This window comes from Mustela putorius, unplaced genomic scaffold (genome assembly GCF_011764305.1).
Source record: "Mustela putorius furo isolate JIRA1106 unplaced genomic scaffold, ASM1176430v1.1 tig00537248_pilon_pilon_pilon, whole genome shotgun sequence".
Lineage (NCBI taxonomy): Eukaryota > Metazoa > Chordata > Mammalia > Carnivora > Mustelidae > Mustela > Mustela putorius.
Window position 1 is genome coordinate 5,661,345 of NW_025422387.1, and position 21,704 is coordinate 5,683,048.

Here is a 21,704-nt window from a genome sequence, read left to right on the forward strand (position 1 = left end):
GCTCCTGACTCATAGTAGATAGTCTGAAATTTATACGGGGGAATGAATGAACGATAGAAAAGGGTCAACTTATGGGATTCTCGTTCCAGCCTCCCTCCTTGTCCTGTACTTGCCCCGGCCAACCCAGAAAGACAAAGATTGTGCTGAAGAAGGAAGAATGATCAATTGAACAAGGGTTTAGGAGGCCTAGTACTCAAGCTTTCTCAGTCTGCTGGGTAACCACTTCAGTAGTATGCTTTCTGGGTTAAGAGAATTGGATTGGTTTTGGATTTGAATCCTTTTTGAAACCCACTTTCTACCTGGATGATATTTCAGAAATTAACTCCATCTTTCATAGCTTTTCTTTCCTTATCTGTGCAACAATGAAAAGAATACCTACATTCCAGTATATCAATTGAGATGATATAAATAAAGCCAGCTGGATAAGAAAGTTATTTTTATTGTCATTCAGGCTTTTTCAATTAGTTTTCCTGGGAGTATAGTCATCATTATCCCATTCTTCCCACCTCACTGAGGCCAGAGGGCAAAACCAGAATCATGGGTTGGAAAACCCTGTGGGATTCCTGGAGCCGATTCTCAGAGGAAATCTCTGTTGAGAATAATACCAAGGGCCCTGCATTAACCTGGGGCAGAGTCTCCACAGTGCAGGTGTGGGGCTGAGATAAGCCAAGGATAGAGTAGTAGACTTCAGAAAATCTCTGGAATTTCTGGTTTTTGGAAAGACCCTGTAATGGATGTTTTTCCTTTGCCCTACCCGCTTTCTTTTCCCATTTCTTCTGGCAACAGTATTCTTTCCTAAGGTAAAGTCTATGTATGGGATTCAGACTGGGCTCTGAGCCCTGCACCCTGTCCCTACTTCCTGCCACAGGAGTGAGCACGTGACCCAGGATTCGCCAATCAGGTGACACCATGCCCCTAACCATGAGGATTGATTCAGAGTGGATATGTAATTCAAGCTCTACCAACAGGAGACTTTCCTGGGACTTTATGCCAGAACTATCAGGAAAGACTTGCCTGTTCCTCTGGAGTTACTGAGGATATGAGTATAGCATCTTGCTACATAGAGAGCCTATTCAAGAACAAAGTCACACAGAGCCACAATGTGGAGAGAGAGGGCCAACCCAATGGCATAGTTTGAGCTTTTAGAACCATCCATGTCTGAGGGCAGCTCCATCTCTTCCACTGTGTGGCTTGGTGCCTAACTTGAGTTAGGTCTCTGTCACTTACTATCCAGACAATTCTGACTAGCACAGGCCTACTCAGCATCCTGTCTACACACTTCTGTAACCCTGGAAGCTGGAGCCACTTAACCCCACCTATAGCTGTAGCCCTGCCTTTGATTCCAATCTGAACTTGCCAGATGCTAACCAGCGTTTTGTCTTATTTCTTCTAATGACAGCCCCTTCCTTGCACCCCAGTCTCAATAACTGAAGCCCTGTCTTCCGTCATTATCCTGGCTCTTTGCCTTTGCAACTCTAGGATGGACAGGCTCTGAACTGAGGATGCCACAGCTAGAATCCACAACCTACTTCTACTTTTCTTGACTATTACCTGAGCCTGTCTGGACTTCCAGCCTGTGATCCATACCGTCCCATTTGATATAAACTACCACCCCATTCCCTGTGCACCATGGGTCTCCCCATTTCACAAATGGCCCAGTTGTAGTTTGATCGCCACAGGGCCTCACAGTACAACTGAAGGCAGCATTTCCCAAGCAGTGGTCTATGGGACTCCACTCAGTGGGATGTAAATAGATATTCCGTTAGCATGGAGGGGAAAAAACAAAGCTGGCAACACTTTTTCTTTAATTTTATCTTTTAAAATATAAAAAAATGGAGTAGTATTTTACATAGGGGTCACCTTCTAAAGTCAGTACTTAAGGTAAAAATCATGTCTTGTTGGGCGCCTGGGTGGCTCAGTTGGTTGAGCCACTGCCTTTGGCTCAGGTCATGATCCCAGAGTCCAGGGATCAAGTCCCGCATTGGGCTTCCAGCTCCATGGGCAGTCTGCTTCTCCTGCTCAGCTTCTCCCCTCTCATGCTCTCTCTCTGTATCTCTCTCACTTTCTCAAATAAATAAATAAAATCTTAAAAAAAAATCATGTCTTGTCAACACAAGGTTGGTAAAACCTTGAGTTGTCCACAAGGCACAGCAAACAGACCTTCTACCTTCCAACAAGCCCATCAGAGCCCATTTCCCCCCCCCCCCAGTTCTGGAATAAGTTGCCGTTTTTCCAGTTTTGCTCCAGGTGAAGATTTAGGGGGCATGTAAGGTGGAGAGTGTGTATCTAGATTCATAGGTAGGGTGACAAGATGGTTACTCTGTCGAAAGCATGTGGGAACAGACTGGCAAGGATCCCCAACTTGGGGACCCCATCTCAAGCCTGGTCTGGGGCACCCATTCACTTAGTCATTGCACTGTTGAAATTGTGCTATTCCAGGCTCCCATGGAACATGCATTGCTGGGTTTGAGGGAGTTAAATGTGTGGAAGATAAGATTCCACCTTGTGAGAGAACAAAATTTATCGTTACAAGTCTCTCTCATGAGAATCTGTTCTTACATATTGCTTTTAAGAAATCATGTGTCAAGAATATCAGAAAATCACGTCACCTGTTTCATGGAATTGTGATGCATGAACTCTGTGTTGGGTCGGGCCCAGGAATGCAGGGGAACAATAGAAATGACCGCTGGGGCCGCCATCTTCCAGTCTCCCTGCCTTCCTTAACCCTTGATTCTCCTGCCAAAGGGGTATACGCCCAGGTCACACCTCCATAGGTAACCCGATACCTATGCAGGAAACAGGAGTATCAGGACCCCCACTCCCTACCCTCCTATCACCAAATACCCTACCATATATGGATGTGAGCCCATGCCCTGCCTTGGCCCGATAAAAGACCTCCACCAACTCCCTCCCAGTGTGACTTCTCCGACTCTGCTTTCCAGAGTTGCGGAATGTTATGCCCCAATAATGGGTCCGTGATTAAAGGAGTGAGACTGATACAAAGTGAAAGTCAAGCGAAAGCTTTATTTCGCACCAAGCACCAAGAATCAAACTGGCTGGCCAGGGCCGTGCCTCTTACAGAGAGGGTGACCCTGCTCTCCTTTAGGAACTGGCTTTTAAGGGCAAAGGCCATGTGGTTGGGCCTGGCCATGAAGAGGTGGCCAATGAAATTGTTTAACACACAGAGAAAACTGCACAATGTTGCTAGGTGACCAATTGAATTACAGTTTCACCTTGGTTAGGATTGGCTCCCAAAGGGCTCCCAAAGGGCAGGGCCCATACTCCTTGGTAGCTAGGGAGACAGTATGCAACCCTCCTCCACCCCCCCCCCACCCGCACCCCCGCACTGATCGGATGTCTCCACCTGGCCTGACCCATCCTTGCATCTGAGCTTTGTTATCTGAGGCTGGTTTCCCCAGGACTTGTTTTTAAGTAAGTCCCCTGGGGGAAGGGGAGCAGGGACAGTTTAAGGGTTAAACAACAAGGTTATTGTTTAACCTCAATGGAATCCTCTGGCTAAAATATAAATATATAAAATAGGTCCTTACATGGAACCTCCACCAAAGGTACCCACCTCCTCCTGGCCTGACTTTCCTGGCTCCCCTTCTCCTGAGCCCTGAAACTTCACCGGAGAGTGCCTTTAATAAATCTTGCCTTGCACACACCTTGCCTGGTGTTGTGTTTACCTCGCCTGCGAAACTTTACACTATGTACTAGTGCATAAAGGAGCATTTCCTAACTATGCTCCTTGTCTTCAGTTCCATGATATCTGGCTTAAGTAACATGTCTTATTTTAGAATTTAACATATGTGTTTATTATTTAGTGTTTGTCACATAGTAAACATATGCATCAAATTGCAATAATCCTAGTAATATTATTAATAATAAGAATTAACACTTGGTGAGGGCTTGCCATACACCAGGTATTTTTAAAACAACTTTACATTTAGTAACTCATTTAATCCTTACAACAACCTTTGTCCCCATTTTACAGATGAGAAAACCAAGGCTCAAAGCAGTGGAGGATTATGGAATCCACCTTTCCAGACCTCAGATCCTGGGTGTGGGCTTTGACAGTCAAAGGAGACAGTGCATATGAAAGTGCCTATTCTATACAAAAAGATTATTTTTAATTCTTTTTTTACTCAAGTATAATTAGTAGTTTTATATTAGTTTCAGGTGTATGATATAATGATTCAACAATTCTATGTATTTCTCAGTGCTCATCAAGATAAGTATACTTTTAATCTCTTTTATCTGTCTTACCCATCTTTCTACTTCTCTCCCTTTTGGCAGCCACCAGTTAATTCTCTGTATTTAAGTCTGGTTTTTTGTTTACATCCTTTTTTTCTTTGTTCATTTGTTTTGTTTCTTAAATTCCATGCATGAGTGAAATTTAACTGACTGACTTACTTCACTTATTTCACTTAGGACCCTCTAGGCCCATCCATGGTGTTGCAAATGGCAAGATTTCAGTCTTTTCTATGACTGAGCAAAATTCCATTATATATCTCCTACATCTTCTTCTTCTTTTTTTTTTTTTTTAAGATTTTATTTATTTATTTGACAGGCAGAGATCGCAAGTAGGCAAAGAGGCAGGCAGAGAAAGAGAGGGAAGCAGGCTTCCCACTGAGCAAAGAGCCTGATGCGGGCTTGATCCCACAACTCTGGGATCATGACCTGAGCTGAAGGCAGAGGCTTAACCCACTGAGTCACCCAGGTGCCCCCTCCTACATCTTCTTTATCATTCCTTTTCAGTGGACACTTGGGTTGCTTCTGCATCTTGGCTATTGTAAATAATGCTGCAATAAATGTAGAGATGCACTTATATTTTCCAAGTAGTATTTTCATTTTCTTCAGGTAAATACCCAGTAGTGAAATTACTGGATTCTATGGTAATTCTATTTTTTTAAGTCAAAATGATTATTTTTAAAGATAGCTGCTATTTTTAGAACTCTTACCCTATGCCAGACATGGAGAAGTGTTTGCCATGCCTTTTCTTATTTAATTATGACGATTCCATTAACAGATGCAGAAAGGGAGGCTCAGCGGGTAAGTGACCTGGCCAAGGAAACTAAGCCAGGGTTATAAAATGGGTTGCTCTAACCCTTAGCCAGTAAACTACACTGTCTGACCTTAGCGATGCAAGTTCTCACCACCATCACCATCATCATCACAAAGAGCAATGGGGCATTAGCCAGTAAGGAACTGTGAATTAAAACCACAATGAGGGCGCCTGGGTGGCTCAGTGGGTTAAGCCGCTGCCTTCGGCTCAGGTCATGATCTCAGGGTCCTGAGATCGAGTCCCACATCGGGCTCTCTGCTCAGCAGGGAGCCTGCTTCCTCCTCTCTCTCTGCCTGCCTCTCTGCCTACTTGTGATCTCTCTCTGTCAAATAAATAAATAAAATCTTTAAATAAAAAAAAAAATAAATAAAAAATAAAACCACAATGAGAACCACTCAGTAGGATGCCCATAATCCAAAAAACCAACAAGAGCTACTGTTTGGTAAGGATGTGGAGAAATTGGAACATACATTGCTGGTGAGAATAGGAAATGGTGCAGCCGTTCCAAAAACGGGTGGTTACTTAAAATGTTGAAAATAAATTTACTGAATGATCTTTCAGTTTCACTTCTAGGTGCAATACCCAAGAAAACTGAAAACATGTTCATGCCAACAGGCATACACCCGTATTCATAGCAGCATTGTCCATTATCCATAATAGCCCCAAACTGGAAACAACCCAAATGTCCACCCCCTCCAATAAAGGTCCATCCAGACAAGGGAATATTACTTGGCCATACAGAGGAAGGAAGTAGAGATACATGTTTCAACATGAGTGCACCTTGCAAACATGATGCAGAGTCAAAGAAGCTAGACAGAAAGGACCACATAGTGCACAATTCCATTTCTATGACATGTCCAGAATAGTCCAGTCCCAGAGACAGGGTGAATCAGTGGGTCACCAGAGCTACAGGGGAGCAGAAGGATTGGGAGTGATGGCTCAGGGCTATGGAGTTTATTTTTGAGGTGATGAAAATATTCTAGACTTCATTGTGCTGATGGTTGCACAAGTCTGAATATACTAAAACCCACTAAATTGTACCCTTCATTTATTTTTATGAAGATTTATTTATTTATCTGAGAAAGAGATCAAGTTCGCCAACAGGAGTAGGGACAAAGGGAGAAGGAGAGCGTAGAGCTGATAAGCCTAGAGCTGATGTGGAGCTCAGTCCCACAACCTTGAGATCATGACCCGAGCCAAAATCAAGAGCTGGACACTCATCCGACTCAGCCACCCAGCCTCCCCTAATCTTTTCCCCTTAAATGAGTGAATGTGTAGTCTGTGAATTATATCTCAATAAGCTGTTAAGAAACAGACACGAAAAAGAGCAAGAGGGGGCCTTCTGACACTAGAGAGGACAAGTTACATTGACAAGTCTGGTCCTATTCCTCCCCTCAGCAGTGATGACTCAGACAGATGCCAGGATTATCACCAGGTAGGCCCTGAATCCTTGCCTCCTCCCTTGGAATCCAGGGTGTTGCCCTGTTTCCTACTTTCCCCAGGCATGCCTTGCCCAGCTTACCCTGGCAGGCCTGGGGTAAAACCCAAAGTGTGGCTTTGTCTCTTGTGGCTTCTTTCGGCAGCAAACTGGCACTGTTTCCTCCCGCCTGCAGCTGCTTCCCCACTACCCCAACCCCCTCCGGCCCCAGCTTGTTATGAGGGAAAAAGATTTAAAACCATGAGGAATTCAGGATGTGCACCAGAAGCTGCACCTTGGGGACTTTTGGGCTGTCAACCGCTGCAGACGTTTGGGGTCATCCCCACACCGCACTCACCAGATGTAAGAAAAGACCAGCATGTGCAGGATCCACTTAATGCTTCCATAATTCACGCTCTGGATCCGGAGGACTTTGTTTGTCTCATACTGGAAAATGCATTTCCAGTTGCAGCAGGCTGACATGGTGAGAGGCTCACTCTCCACCAGGGTCTGGACAAGGGCTCAACGCCCCCAGACCAGCCACAGCAGATCCACCAGTAACAGGAAAATGAGACTCCCTGATTCTTAGCCGCAGCCTTTAAGTTTGAGTTCCTCCAGTGACGGCAGAGTGGGGGCGGGCCCTGGCAGCTGCCCCAGATGTGGCTGGGGATAAACAAGAGAAGCGAAGTCCTACAAGCCTGGCTGGCAGATGACCCTGCTCCAGCCGGCCTCCCCCAGATGCCTGCACAAAGATGGTGTTCAAAGGAAGGGCATTTTTAGCATTCCCCCTTATCCCCTTTTCCCTTTCACTGTTTTGGACTCCTTTCAGTTGGGGGAGAGGGGCAGGCCTTCAAATGTCAGGAGACCCAGTGCTTCCATTGTGCCTTAGTGAAGGGCCTAGATCTTTCTGTTGCCTCAAGGCCTACTCATAGACTGACTGATGATTTTTACAACCCTTTTGTTCAACCCCAGATGTCTATGAATGCAGGGTGAATGAAGGTCTTCCTCTTCTCCCTCTCCACATTTCCTCCACAGCACTCTGGTCTGTAGGTGATGGGGGGGAATCAGAATTGCTGGGGCCGGGGCGGGGAAGGACTTTATTTCTGTGCTGGATATTTCCTGCGTGACCATTGAGATCTGTTGAGATCTGCTCTCTGCCCTGCCCCCATTTATGCCCAGGACCTAGGCCAATCAGCCTAAGACCGTCAGAAACAAACTTGCCAATCAGCAAAATTAGGTTTACTGACTATTTCAGTGAGAAAGAGCTCGTGCCAGAGGAACTACCATCAAAGGGACAGAGTTAGGGTAGGGTTATGGGCGATGGTGGAGTCTTGATTAAATTTGAAAGCAGATTTTGATAAGCTCAAAACAGCAGGTTTGTATAAAACAGTCAACCTCAGATCTGGATTGCAACGTGGACCCAGGGCTCTGCTTCCTTGTCAGTGATAAAGCTAAGACAGCTGTTGAACGTTATGCCTAGAAACCCTTTATCTGAAGCTCTGGTCCAAAGGTGCAAATTGAGGCCACTTCTGTGTGGCAAAAGTGGAATATTTCATTCTTACTGAGGCAATTTCCAATAGCAGATTTTCTGATAGTCTTTGAATTTAGAGGATGACGTTTCTCAAGAAGAAAGCAACAGAGAGAGGCACCTGAGTGGTTCAGTTGGTTGGGCGTATGTCTTCAACTCAGGTCATGATCCTGGGGTTCTGGGATCGAGCCCTGTATTGGGCTCCCTGCTCAGCAGGAAGCCTGCTTCTCCTTCTGCCTGCTGCTCCCCCTGCTTGCACACTCTCTCTCTCTCACTCTCGTTCTATTTCAAATAAGCAAATAAATAAAATCTTAAAAGGAAAAAAAGGAAAGCAGCAATGACAAAAAAGATGAGGGAAAGTAGTATTATCATTTTACAGATACAGTGAAATACTGTTTCCTATTATTTTTGTAGCTGTCTTTATCCATTTCTGCTCTTCCAACCTGTTAAGTGGCCAAGGTATTTTTACTTTTGCAGTCCGACTTAAATTTCACTTTCTCACTCAGGTGAACGGTTTCAGGAGCTACCTTACCTCCTGGCTGTCAGTTCGGGATGCCGGAGAGCAGGAGGAAGGTGAGATTGAACACACATGTTCTTGGCCCTTCTCGCAAGTGCACATGGCAGGGCTCCTGGCCTTTCTGCTGAACTCATACACTCATCCCTCTTGCTCTTCCCTCTGCTTCCTCAGCCTTCTGTCTACTATTTCTCCCACCACCGCTTCCCGGATACTGTTCTTAATAAGCTTACCAGTGAGTTCTCAGTTGCCATATTTAGTGATAGCTTTTATTTTTTATTCTTTTTGACCTTTTGGACCAACACCATGTATCACCTCTTGAGCAGTTTCTTCCCTTGATTTCCGTGACTCCCCTGGGTCCCTTCTTCTAGTTTCTCATCTTTTTTCAAAAACGATTTTATTTATTTATTTATTTCAGAGAAGGAGACAGAGCATGTGCTCGAGAGAGTGCACGAGTTAGAGGAAGGGCAGAGGGAGAAGCAGGCTCCCCACTGAGCAGGGAGCCCAGTGGTCCCAAGGCTGGATCCCAGGACCCTGGGATCATGACCTGAGCCGAAGGCAGATGCTTACCTGACTGAGCCACCCAGGCACCCCTAGTTTCTCATCTTTACCTCTGTGACTCTTTGTCTTATCTTTCTATGACTCTTCTCCTTTTATATGTCAGTTCTAGTAAATTCTGTCTCCGCATTTTTTATATTTCTGTAAGTCATGACAAGACAGGTTACGTTGCAATAACAAACAGCCACCAAATCATGGCTTAAGAACCACAGATCACCCTAGGGGCTCTGATTATCCTAGTCTCTCAGAAAACAAAACTAATGGAACCGCCACTATCCTGAACTCTTGAATGAGAAATCTGGCAGGTCTTACAGCGGCAGTTAAATACTCTGAACTTGGGGCACCTGGGTGGCTCAGTTGGTTAAACGTTTGACTTTTGGTTTCAGCCCAGGTCATGATCTCAAGGTCCTGGGGTAGAGCCCTGCGTGGGGCTCTGTGCTCAACCAGGAGTCGGCTGGAGATTCTATCCCTCTCTCTCTTCCTCTGCTCCTCCCCCCACCCCTCATGTGCACACGCATGTACTTGTGGACTCTCTCTCTTTAAAATAAATAAATAAATCCTTTAAAAAAAAAGATTTTGTTAATTTATTTGTTAGACAGAGAACACAGCAAGGGAAGCTGTAGGCAGAGGGAGAAGTAGGCTCACTGCTAAGCAGGGAGTCCGATGTGGGACCTAATCCCAGGACTTGAGCTGAAGGCAGACACTTGACCTACTGAGCCACCCAGGTATCCCTAAATAAATAAAACTTAATAGAAAATACTCTGTTAACCATTTATATGTCTTCTTTGCAGAATTGTCTGTTCATGCCTTCTGCCCATTTTTTGTCTTGATTATTTGTTTTTTGGGATGTTGAGTTTGAGAAGTTCTTTATAGATCTTAGTTACCAGCCCTTTATCTGTAATATCATTTGCGAATATCTTATCCCATTCCATTGGTTGCCTTTCAGTTTTGTTGACTGTTTCCTTTGCTATGCAGAAACTTTTTATCTTGATGAAGTCCCAACAGTTCATTTTTGCTTGTTTCCCTTGCCTTTGGAGATGTATCATGAAAGAAGTTGTTGTGGCTGATGTCAAAGAGGTTACTTCCTGTGTTCTCCTCTAGGATTTTAATAGATTCCTATCTCACATTGAGGTCTTTCATTCATTTTGAGTTTATCTTTGTGTGGTGTAAGACTGGTGATCTGTATTAAGGATGGCATGTGTTGTAATGAGTATTGAGTGTTATATGCAAATAATGATTCATGGAACGCTGCATCAAAAGCCAATGATGAACTGTATGGTGACTAACATAGCATAAAAAAAAAAATACTCTGATCTAGAAATGGTACACTCTCTTTTGCCTCCAACTTATTGGTGAGAACTAGTCACTTGGCCCCATCTAACCACCAGGGAGCCTGGAAATGCAGTCTCACCATATATCCCTCTCTGTGCCCAGAAACAGAAGAAGCAGACATATTTGGTAAATAGCACTAGTAACTTTTGCATTCTTTCCCTGGGAAATTTCATCCACACACATTCTTTTAAAGAATCACCAAATGCTGAAGGAAAAGGGGATGGAAATAGGGGTACATGTGTATATCATGTGTTTAACTACACATGGAGTATAGCTGGAAATAGGCCTACCACATAATCTGGGGACCCAGTGCGAAATGAATATGTGGGGTCTCTCATTCAAAATTAAGAAATTCAAGATGGCAACAGCAAAGCATTAAATCAAGCTCAGGTCCCTTCTACACGTGGGTCCTTATGTAACTGCATGGGTCCCATTTCCATGAAGCTGGCTGTTTCTGGAAGGATGTATAAGATGGCCTCTGGGAAGGGAACAGGGGGATTTGTCAGTGTTTGTCAAGCAACTTATTTATCACCTTTCTATGAAGTTTTTCTATCATACTCACGCATTACTTTTTTAAAATCAGTGGTAGATTTAAAAAATCTGTATCTTCAGACCAAATCTGCCCTCTGAGCTCCATACCTGTATAGTTTGTGAACCTCCAGACCTAAAAATCCCATAGATATTTAAAAATCACATCTTCAGGATGGCGTACTTCCCCACAAAATAATAGTGCATTTAGGGACTGATTTGAGGGAGAGAGTAGAGACACGATGTGGACTACTTTTCCTTTAAGATCAGCTTGAGGGTGATTTTTAATAGGAGGTGTAGTTGTCAAGGGAAGATTGGGGGAAGGGATAGCTAAGATGGAAATATTTGAGTCATTCAAAGTGGAATGTCAGGAATAGTGCTTCCTGTTTCTTTGTTAAGTAGGGAGTCAGGTCATGAATACAATTGGTCTTGGGGACTTAGGTGAATTTCTCTTCTAAGGAGTGTGTGTGTGTGTGTTTCTGGTTACAGGTCAGAAAATCAAGTGACTTTCTTTAGCAGAAATGGTAGTTTTTTGAGGAAACACTGTTGGCTTACAGAACTCAAGTGCAGGAAACACGATAAGAACTTATTTACAGGAAAACTAAAATGTCCTGCTCTGAGGTGGCTCTTTCGGTTTGTTTGAAGCTGCGTTGTCCCGCCTCTGTCTGTCTCTCTCCAGCCACTGTGCATTTTCCTAAACACAGGACTTCTCTGCTCCTCTGGGGGCATGTCACCAAACAAGGCCATCATGGCATCCACATTAGGTGGCCACAGTTCACATCAGACCCCAGACCAACTGCTTAATTCCAGAGTCCCAGAGGAGTGAATCTGATTGGTTTAGTTCTCTGTCTCTGGCCCAGTCACCTAAGGCTGTGGGCAGGGTCACAGAAGAAACCTGGGGTCAGGGGCCTACTGGGGAGGAAGGGGTGGAAGGAGGTGAAAGGGGGTCGAGGAGGAGGGGGAAGGGGTGAAGGGCGACGAGAGGGAAGGAAGGAAGGAAGGAAAGTAAGGAGGGGGAGAAAGAAGTATGACTCTCGGAGAGCAGCGGCTCCTAGGCTGGGAGACTCCGATTCAATAATCTGCTCCTCAGGTGGGACGACCCTGAGGCGGTCTAGGCAGTTTCCCAGAGGTCCCTGGTGGGATTGAGTCCCAGATGCCTACGGCAGTGACCTGTTCTTCAATACTTGCTGTATTGGCTGTCTTCCCTCCCTGTCTCACTTCCCCACTGCCCTTCCTGGCCTCACCTCCCAAATGAACTACGTGTCCCTGAATCCTTGCTTCAGGGCCCACTTTGGGGAAGCTCAGTCTCTTTCAACCTCCGGTGGCTACTTGCTGTTAAGGAGTCAGGAATTTACCCCAAGAGCAATCGGTGGGTCTGTACGCAGAGTGGTGGCATGACCTCATTTACACTTCAGTAAAATCACTCTGGCTGCACCACGGAAAGTCGGAAAGTCGATAGAAGGGGCATGAGTGGAGGCAGGGAGGGGATCTGCCCAGGGAGCGGGTATAGTGACATGGAGGGGGACTGACGGTGGGTCTCCGAAGGATCCAACACAAAGGGGACTAAGAGGCATCAAGGAAGGAGAGGAAAATGCAGAAAGAGTGTGTGCCTAGGAGCCAAAGGAAAAACGGTTCCAGAATAAACCAGTGACAACAGGAAATAGTAAGAGGGATATAAAGCTGTGTGAGTCAAGGCCCCTGGTGAGGAAACTGACAGAGAAGCTAATGGAGCGGATGGAGTCAAGTACTGAATGCAAATGGAGTAGGTGCGAACTTAGCAAATGACAGAAGCATTTAAAATCAATGGAGAGAAAGTACTCCAAATGTGCTCTCAGAGCAACTGGCTAGACATTTAGAGGAGGTTGGTGGAGGCAGGAGGGTGTGGTATTCTCACTTCCTAGATTTCAAAAGATGTGTAACTGTTTGAAATGTGATAGAATGATCAAAAGAAAGCAAAATCAGCTACACAAAGGGACGTGCAAGTCAACGTTCTGTTTGTGTTCGTGGTGTGCACATTTTGCATTTTGGTAGAGAATCCAAACAAAGATAACTGGATGCCCCCTCTTCTTTAAAAAAAAAAAAAAAAAAAGATTGATTTATTTATTTTAGGAGCGAGAGAGAAAGAGAGGGGGGGGGCCTGTGTGTGGGAGGAGCAGAGGAAGAGAATCTCAAGCAGACTTTTGGCTGAGTGAGGAGCCTGCCACAGCAGGGTCAGTCTCATGACCTTGAGATCATGACGTGAGCTGAAACCAAGAGTTGGTTCCTCAGCCAACTAAGCCACCCAGGTGTGCCTGGATGCCCTTTGAAATAACTCAGCTGACACCACACTTTCTCCGGGCTGCTGGTTGGTTCTTCCTTCAAACTCTGTGTCGGTGTCAATATCACTGTGAATTTTCAGTAAAGGTACAATGATAGGAGACTCATACCCCCCTTCAGGAGTACAATATTTGAGCCAGGAAGTCACTGTGGTTTCTTTCAGCAACTGGAGCTATAAAATAAAGTATGTCAAGTGATTTCCCCCCTCTGTATTTCTCCATGGCTGTTTCTCGTGAACATGCCTTTCTGGTCCTCTCTCCCTTCCCTCTCATCCTTTAATTCAGAATTCTTATAATAAATTGCTCAAGAGACTGCTGTTTAGGGCTGTCACAGAGTCAGGAGAGAGTCCAGTGCCCTGGTATTCAAAACAGTTTTTCTTTGAATTACACTAACCAGTGCTGCCTAACTAACCACATGTGGCCATTGAAATTTAAGTTAATTAAAATTGAACGGATGGGGCGCCTGGGTGGCCCAGTGGGTTAAAGCCTCTGCCTTCGGCTCAGGTCATGATCCCAGGGTCCTGGCATGGAGCCCTGCATCAGGTTCTCTGCTCAGCAGGGAGCCTCTTTCCTCCTCTCTCTCTGCCTGCTTGTGATCTCTGTCTGTCAAATAAATAAATAAAAATCTTTAAAAAAAATCGAATGGAATTTAAAATTCAGTTCTTCATTTGTACTCACCATATTTCACGTGCTCAATAGCCACATATGGCTTATACTGTTAGGGCCAATTTAACATTAAAACCTGTTAAACCCCTAGGGCCTACCTGGGCCTACTTAGCCATAGTGACTCCATGTTGCCTAGGTAGCCATTTTGTTGTTTAATAAATTCCTCAGCAGTTACTGATATTGGTTCCGGGTAACCGTTGCTAAAATACACACCTAAAATAAGGCCAGACAGGTAAAAGACATCCAATCAGCCAAAGCCATATACGTAGAGGTCTGCGGTTGTGCCCTATTAAAACTAGCCTGTAAGACTAAGGGGTGTCGCTCTCTTCGGAGGCGGCCCTGGCCAGTCAGTCTGACTTCTAATGCTTGGCATAGAATAAGGCTTTGCATAACTTTCACTTTATCTCAGTCTCGTTCCTTTGATAACGGACCCAACAATACTATGTTAGACAGTGAAGATATGTACACCATTGTACACCATTGTAGAAAGTTCTATTGAACAGCCCTGCTGACTAAATCTGTGGGGTAGAAGAAAAGGTGAATACAGTAGCAGCTAAATGAGGAAGGTAAGGGCTGGTCCAGTCAGATGGCATCCATTTTCTGTGTGAAATAAGAGGCAGATGTGCCTGAGGAGAGAGAAAGACAAGGCAGAGGGCTGGGAAGTTTGATGAGAGTGAAGAAGAATCAAAACAGTTGCTATGGTGAACAGGAGAAGAGCCAACAGGAAAAACAGGAATTCCAGTGTGGAATTGAGAATTAAAAACCATGAATTAGTTATTGCAACATCTGTGTGACTGACATAATAGGAGCCTGGGGCCTTCCCACCTACAGGACTCACCTTCCACCTCCACATCTGGGGACCCATCAGGCCTCCCCAGGTGGTTCAAATAGTTTTAGAATTTGTAATCATTGGCATCTACCATGTCTATTTTGGTCTTTTACATTTGTTCCTGAAACAGTGTGAGTGAAGCTACGTCTCTGCCTCTTCTTCCCCCTCAGTCACACTTTCCTGGGGCTCCTCTCTCTTGCTAGCCCCACAACACAGAGCCGAAAGCTTTTCTTTGCCTCCCAACTCAACCCAGGCACTGGGAATGACTGGCTCACTCAATTTGTTCTCGGTAAGTTTGCTCTCTCCTTCTCAGGAATTCTGGATTTCTTTTAATCCCAGAATCTCTCCTTCCCTCTGCTCCATCCAAGCCCAATACACACACCCTCCTTGGAACTTTAAAAATCTATTTCCTGAGCAGGACAGTTGGCCACTTCAGGTAACTGGGTTTTCAACCCTTAACACAGAGGGGATGGGTGGGGAAAACTGGGGATTTCCTTTCAATGGTGGATGACAGAGAAGTGTCTGGAGATTGGAGAGGACAAAGGACCCATTGCTCTCTCTGTCCGTCTTAGCAGAACAAATATGAAAATAGAATAGAAGGAAATATACATTGATCCAGGGATGAGCTTTTGCTGGAAGTTGAGAATTACGTTATTAAAGGAGATTTTTTTCTGAAGGTAACAGAATACCAGACTCAAACTGGCCTAAATATAAAGGAAGTTATTTTCTCATATATAGGGAGGGAAAATTTTAGAAGGAGTTGACTTAGTGGCTTGAAAACATGACCAAGGATCCAGGTTCTTTTTTTTTTTTTTTTTTTTTTAAGATTTTATTTATTTATCAGAGAGCGGGGGGGGGGGGAGCGAGCACAGGCAGACAGAATGGCAGGCAGAGGCAGAGGGAGAAGCAGGCTCCCTGCTGAGCAAGGAGCCCGATGCGGGACTCGATCCCAGGACGCCGGGATCATGACCTGAGCCGAAGGCAGCTGCTTAACCAACTGAGCCACCCAGGTGTCCCAGGATCCAGGTTCTTATTCTGTCTGTCTACACTGTCTTGTTGGTTCATCCTCAGAAAGAAAGATAATAAATTCTTCTGTCTCTTTGATGGGAAAATCTTTCCCCAAGTCCCTTTCTTCTCACCTCACTCTACTCTCTAGTGCTAGAAGTGAATCACACACCTGATCCTCCCCTGGAAAGAGAGCAGAAATGACCATGACCCAGCAGAAATGACCATGGGACCCAACTTGGACCTATCATCTGGGTTGGAGTGGATATTGGGCAGTCACCCATAATGTCTGCCACTCAAGCACTTGCAAGGAAGTGGCTAAAATGAGGACCGGGCAGCTCCTGAGTGGCTCATTTGGTTGAATGTCTGACTCTTGATTTCGGCTCAGGTCATGATCTCGGTATCATGGGACTGAGCCCTGCGTTGGGCTCTTCAGTTGGTAGGGAGTCTGCTGGAAATTCTTTCTCTCCCCCTCCCTGTACTTCTCTACCCCACCCCACTCACAAGTGCTCTTCTCTCTCTCTCAAATGAATAAATCTAGGGGCGCCTGGGTGGCTCAGTGGGTTAAGCTGCTGCCTTCGGCTCAGGTCATGATCTCGGGGTCCCGGGATCGAGTCCCGCATCGGGCTCTCTGCTCAGCAGGGAGACTGCTTCCTCCTCTCTCTCTCTCTCTCTCTGCCTGCCTCTCTGCCTACTTGTGATCTCTGTCTGTCAAATAAATAAATAAAATCTTTAAAAAATAAAAAAATTTTGGGGCGCCTGGGTGGCTCAGTGGGTTAAGCTGCTGCCTTCGGCTCAGGTCATTATCTCAGGGTCCTGGGATCGAGTCCCGCATCTGGCTCTCTGATTGGCGGGGAGCCTGCTTCCCTTCCTCTCTCTCTGCCTGCCTCTCTGTCTACTTGTGATCTATCTCTGTCAAATAAATAAATATATAAATCTTTTAAAAAAATAAAAAAATTAAAAAGATTTAAAAAATTAAAAAAAATTTAAAAAAAATAATAAAAATAAAATGAATAAATCTAAAAATAAAATGAAATGAGGACCAGGAAATTTCTGCTGGATAAGGAAGGAAGTGAAGGAAGGAGGGTCCTGAGAAGGATAAAGTAGAGGGGTCAAGGGATCCTGGAGTTCAAAGAACTGCTAAGCCTGAAATAACTCAGATCAGAGGATACAACCGGTGGCCAGAGAAATGGAAGACTTCAGAGGAAGACTCGTTCCAGGAGAAACTGACGTTCAGGATATGGCCAAAGGATTCCGTGGCTAGAGTAGAGGGAAGGCAAAGTTCAGTGGAATGAGGAGGGACAAGAGCCAAGGGGCCAGGAGGTTGACCAGCTGTTGGGTCATCTTACAAACATTAAAGTCGTCAACACGGTAGGAGGAACTGGGGTGGGGAGGAAGGATGAGTGAGATACCAAAGTCATCTGAGAATAAGGATTGATTGATTGATTGATTGATTAGTAGACATCAGCAATGAAAAGGCATAGAAAGTGGCTCAGCCAGATGCCATGAGACTCAGAGTTTACTCAAGACAGACAATCACAGATCTGGAACTAGAGGTTGGGAGTATGGAGGACACCAGGAGAGTGGGGAAAGGATTAACATCCTCTGGGGAGGGCTTCAAGGACTCTTAGTGGGGAGCTGGGTTGTACTTGGGGCAGGAAGTAGAAGGCACTCTGTGTGCTGAGGTCATGACATAAAAAAGAGAAGAGCATGCCCTCCATTCTTCTCTTTCCCCTTCTCACAGGCTGGAATGAAACCCAGAGGTGAGCCATCTTTGACACAGAGTATCAGAAATCATACTCCTCACCCACTATTCAATACAGAAGCAAGTCCAAAATAACTATTTCCAAGTGTCAGTTAATCCCCAGAATTTATCAGTTTTTGAGGATTTAGCAGACATTCAATGGTCCACTCAAAATCGATTCTCTTTTTTTTTATTAACAGTGTTCCCAATTTTGTTCATGTTTCAAACCATCAGGAAAGATAACCCTATACCCAACTCAGAGGTATCATGTTAATCCCATTCTACCTATAGGAGTGGGTACAAAAGCCCATTATGGCCACTGAAACATGAGGTAACGTGTTTTAGGGATCTTCTGAAGAAGGAGGTCATTCCTAAGAGACGTGAGAAGAGACAGCCTTTCTAATGTGACATGCTCAGGATGGCAGGGCAAAACAAGGGAAAGAACTTGGCTAGAGCCACTGGGTTAACTACTTTGGAAGCCACCCTACCTGGGACTTTTTTTTTTTTAAGATTTTATTTATTTATTTGACAGAGAGAGATCACAAGTAGGCAGAGAGGCTGACAGAGAGAGAGGGGGAAGCAGGCTCCCCGCTGAGCAGAGAGTCCAATGCGGGGCTCGATCCCAGGACCCTCAGATCATGATCTGAGCCGAAGGCAGAGGCTTAACCCACTGAGCCACCCAGGCGCCCCTGGGACTTCTTTTTTAATACATGTTATTTAAGTCATTTTAACTGGGCTTTCTTTAACTCATACCCAAAGCATTCTGATGTAAGAAACATTGTTGGGGAACCCTTGTGAAGTTCACTGGAAGGCTTGCGGACAACATCTCTAAAACCCCCCCGAATAGACAGGGATACAACATACTGGTATCACAGGGAACAGCATCCCTGAAGTCCAGAGATAAACAAGGACCTAAATGCCAAGAGGCAGACATTCCTGGGTGCAGGCAGGTGTCTTAGGTCCATCACGCTGGCAGGCCACCTCCTCCGTCATCTTTTCCTTGGTGTCCTTGCCCTGGAAGCTCATGGTAATGGATCGTGGAATATGCTGTTGGATGTGGCTCAGGTACCTGCTACCTTGTATACCCGAAGCCTCTATTTCCTTCCCTTTCCTCATTCCCTGTGACAGTTCCACCAGCTTCTCTTTAATCCAACCAGCACAAGAGATGCTCTCACTCAAATGATGGATGGGTTGACTATCTCTAACTTTCCACAACCCGAAAACTTTTTTAAAGATTGTGGTAAAATAAATATAGCATAATTTTCTTTATCATTTTAGCCATTTTTTAAAAGATTTTATTTATTTATTTGACAGAGGGAGATCACAAGTAGGCAGAGAGGCAGGCAGAGAGAGAGAGAGAGAGAGAATGAGAGAGGAGGAACAGGCTCCCTGCTGAGCAGAGAGCCCAATGCGGGACTCGATCCCAGGACCCTGAGATCATGACCTGAGCCAAAGGCAGAGGCTTAACCCACTGAGCCACCCAGGCGCCCTCATTTTAGCCATTTTTTAAGTGTACAGTTCAGTGGCATTAAGTACATTCCCATATGTGTGCGTCACTATCATCTGTCTAATACCCTTTCATCACCTCTAACTGAAACTCTGTCCTCATTAAACACTGACCCCCCCATTCTCTCCTCCCAGCCCCTGGAAACCACTTTCTGTCTCCATGAACTGGACTACTCTAGGTCCCTATCTAATTGGGAGTCATACAATATTTGTCCTTTTGTATCTGGCTTATTTCACTCGGCATCATGTCTTTCAGGTTCATCCATATTGTAACATGTGTCAGGATTTCCTTCCTTTTTAAAGCTGAATAATATTCTTATTGTGTGGATAGAACACATTGTGTTTATCCATTTGTTCATGATGGACACTTAGGTTGTTTCCACTTTTTTGGCTCTTGTGAATAATGCAAGTACAAACATGGTTGCACAAATTTCTGTTCATATCCCTGTTTTCAGTTCTTTAGAGGAATATAGCCAGAAGTGGAATTGGTAGGTCGTATTCTAATTCTGTGTACTGCTTTGAGCAACCAAGTTTATTTACTTGCTTACTTACTTATTTAAAAAAATAAATTGTTTTTAACCTACCAAGATATCCATGTGATTGACAGCTTCTCCTTTTTAACTCAAAAGCTAACTACAGGGGCACCTGGCTGGCTCAGTTGGTGGAGCTTGAACTCTTGATCTCTGGGTTGCAAATTTGAGCCCCACATTGGTTGTAGAGATTACTAAAAGAATAAAATGTTTTTTTAAAAAGGTGACTATATCACTCATGGAAGGGGAAATGCCTTCTTTGTATTAGTGAGTCACCATCTCTGTCATTAAAGCAGAGATTAAAAACCATTTGTTTAACAGCAGCAAGGCATTCAGATCCAGAGAATAGAGGAGGAAAGGAGAATAGAGTTGTGCTGAGAAGGTGGGAAATTTAGGATTTGAAACAAAAAGCAGGAGCAGAGAGATGGGGGAAGGCAAAGAGGAGGTGGGGGCCGGCCTGTGGCACGAAGACCCACCAGCGCCATGGGTCCCTAGAGTGATCCAGAATAGAGAATTTCTTCTTGGTTCTGGACTCCCAAGAGGCCTGACCCAATTACAAATTCTTTTCTTGTTTTTTTTTTTTTTTCTTTTGTGAACTCCTGTCTTCCATACTTCTGTCTGAACATGTGCATAGTAAACCTTTGTGTGAATAGAAGGCAAAACCTCTGTCTGTCTCTGTAGTCACACCACTTCTACACCAAACGTGTGGGTTTTCCACACTAACCAGTTCTCCAGCTACAATTCAATTCTGACATGAACTACCTGGAGTTAGTGTAGAGCCCACACGTGAAGGGCTCAGTCCCTTAAGGCTGCCCCACTTCAGATGGCAGTCACAAGCGATGCGTCCCCAGATGACTGACTCAGCTACGAATTGGGGGTTCCTACAACTTCTTCCTTAGGCTTGGTAATTTGCTATAGTGGCTCATAGAACTCAGGAGAATGTGTTTATTAGTTTATTATAAAGGATATAATATAGGATACAGATGAACATCCAGATGAAGATGTACATCTGGCTGGAAGGGTTCTGAGTATAGGAGCTTCTGTAAGTTGGGGTGCACCACTGTCTCAGCATGTGGGGGTATTCACCACCTTGAAGCTCTCCAAACTCCATAGTTCAGGGGTTTTTATGGAGGCTTGATTAGATAGGCATGATTAATTATTAACCTAATCTCTATCTCCTCCTCTTCCCAGAGGATGGGGGCAGGGGTGAAAGTTTTAAGCTCCTAGTCATGGCTTGGACTCTCTGGTAACCCTCCCCCATCCTGAAGCTCCCCAAGAGCCTATCAAAAGTCACCTCACTAGGACAAAAGACCCCTTTTTTACCCAACAAAATTTCAAGGAATTTAGGAGCTCTGTATCAGGAATCAGGGTCAAAGACCAAATATTAAAACAAAAGATGCTCTTAGCACCCTTCTCAGGAAATTACAAGGGTTTTAGGAGCCCCCTGTCAGGAACCAGGAGTAGAGACCAAATATATATTACTGATTATGCCACAGTGACATAGTGTGACTATTTATTCCTCTTTATTCCTCACATTCTAACTTAACTAAAACACAGCCACCTTCTCTTGGCCCTGTCAGACTGATGGTACCTCATGTCAAAGATGTTGACTTGCTTTGACCCCTCATGTTGAGCCAGTTATGTGGCACTCATCAGGATAGTCTCAATCCAGCTCAAGAGCATCAAATTACATGAGGTCAATGGAATGGAGAAGACCTGGGGTCAGGCCACTAGACTGATCCCAGAAGCATGGAGATGGCAATATGAGACAGGATGGGTACAGTGAACAGAAAATGAGGGCTAGAGCCTAGGGGCAGGCCAGAGGCTGAGCTCAGAGTCTCTGGAGACTCTAGAAGGAGGGGGTAGGGAGAGCACCCTAGTTCTGCTCACCTGCTAGAAAAGGGAAGGCATGGTCATGGAGTCCATAATTTGAGGATCTCTATACTATTCCCTGCCCATTCCATTGCTTCTATCAAAATTCTCACTATCCATTTTATCCAGTCAAACCTATTTCCCGTGGTTCTCGCTATTGCTTTTTTTTTTTTTTTCCTATACCCACCCCCCCTTTTCCTTATGCCTGGAACAGTCTCCCACTTAGCATCTGCCTGCCCAGTGCCTTGCCTTCCCTTTACAATGCCACCTGCCACTTACTTTCTCTGATTAAGTG

The 21,704-nt window shown here is 44.9% G+C and overlaps 2 protein-coding genes across 4 annotated transcripts in view; one reads left to right on the forward strand and one right to left on the reverse strand.

Moving 5' to 3' along the window:
* The window catches only part of P2RX7 (purinergic receptor P2X 7), a 49,333-nt gene extending 42,249 nt beyond the window's left edge, over nt 1–7,084 (reverse strand). Inside the window, exon 1 of the mRNA XM_004753219.3 lies at nt 6,841–7,084. Coding sequence (XP_004753276.1) covers nt 6,841–6,965 — 125 coding nt within the window. The 5' untranslated portion in view covers nt 6,966–7,084. The remainder of the gene's footprint in view (nt 1–6,840) is intronic.
* The window catches only part of IFT81 (intraflagellar transport 81), a 197,068-nt gene that overhangs the window by 68,464 nt on the left and 106,900 nt on the right, over nt 1–21,704 (forward strand). The window lies entirely within an intron of this gene.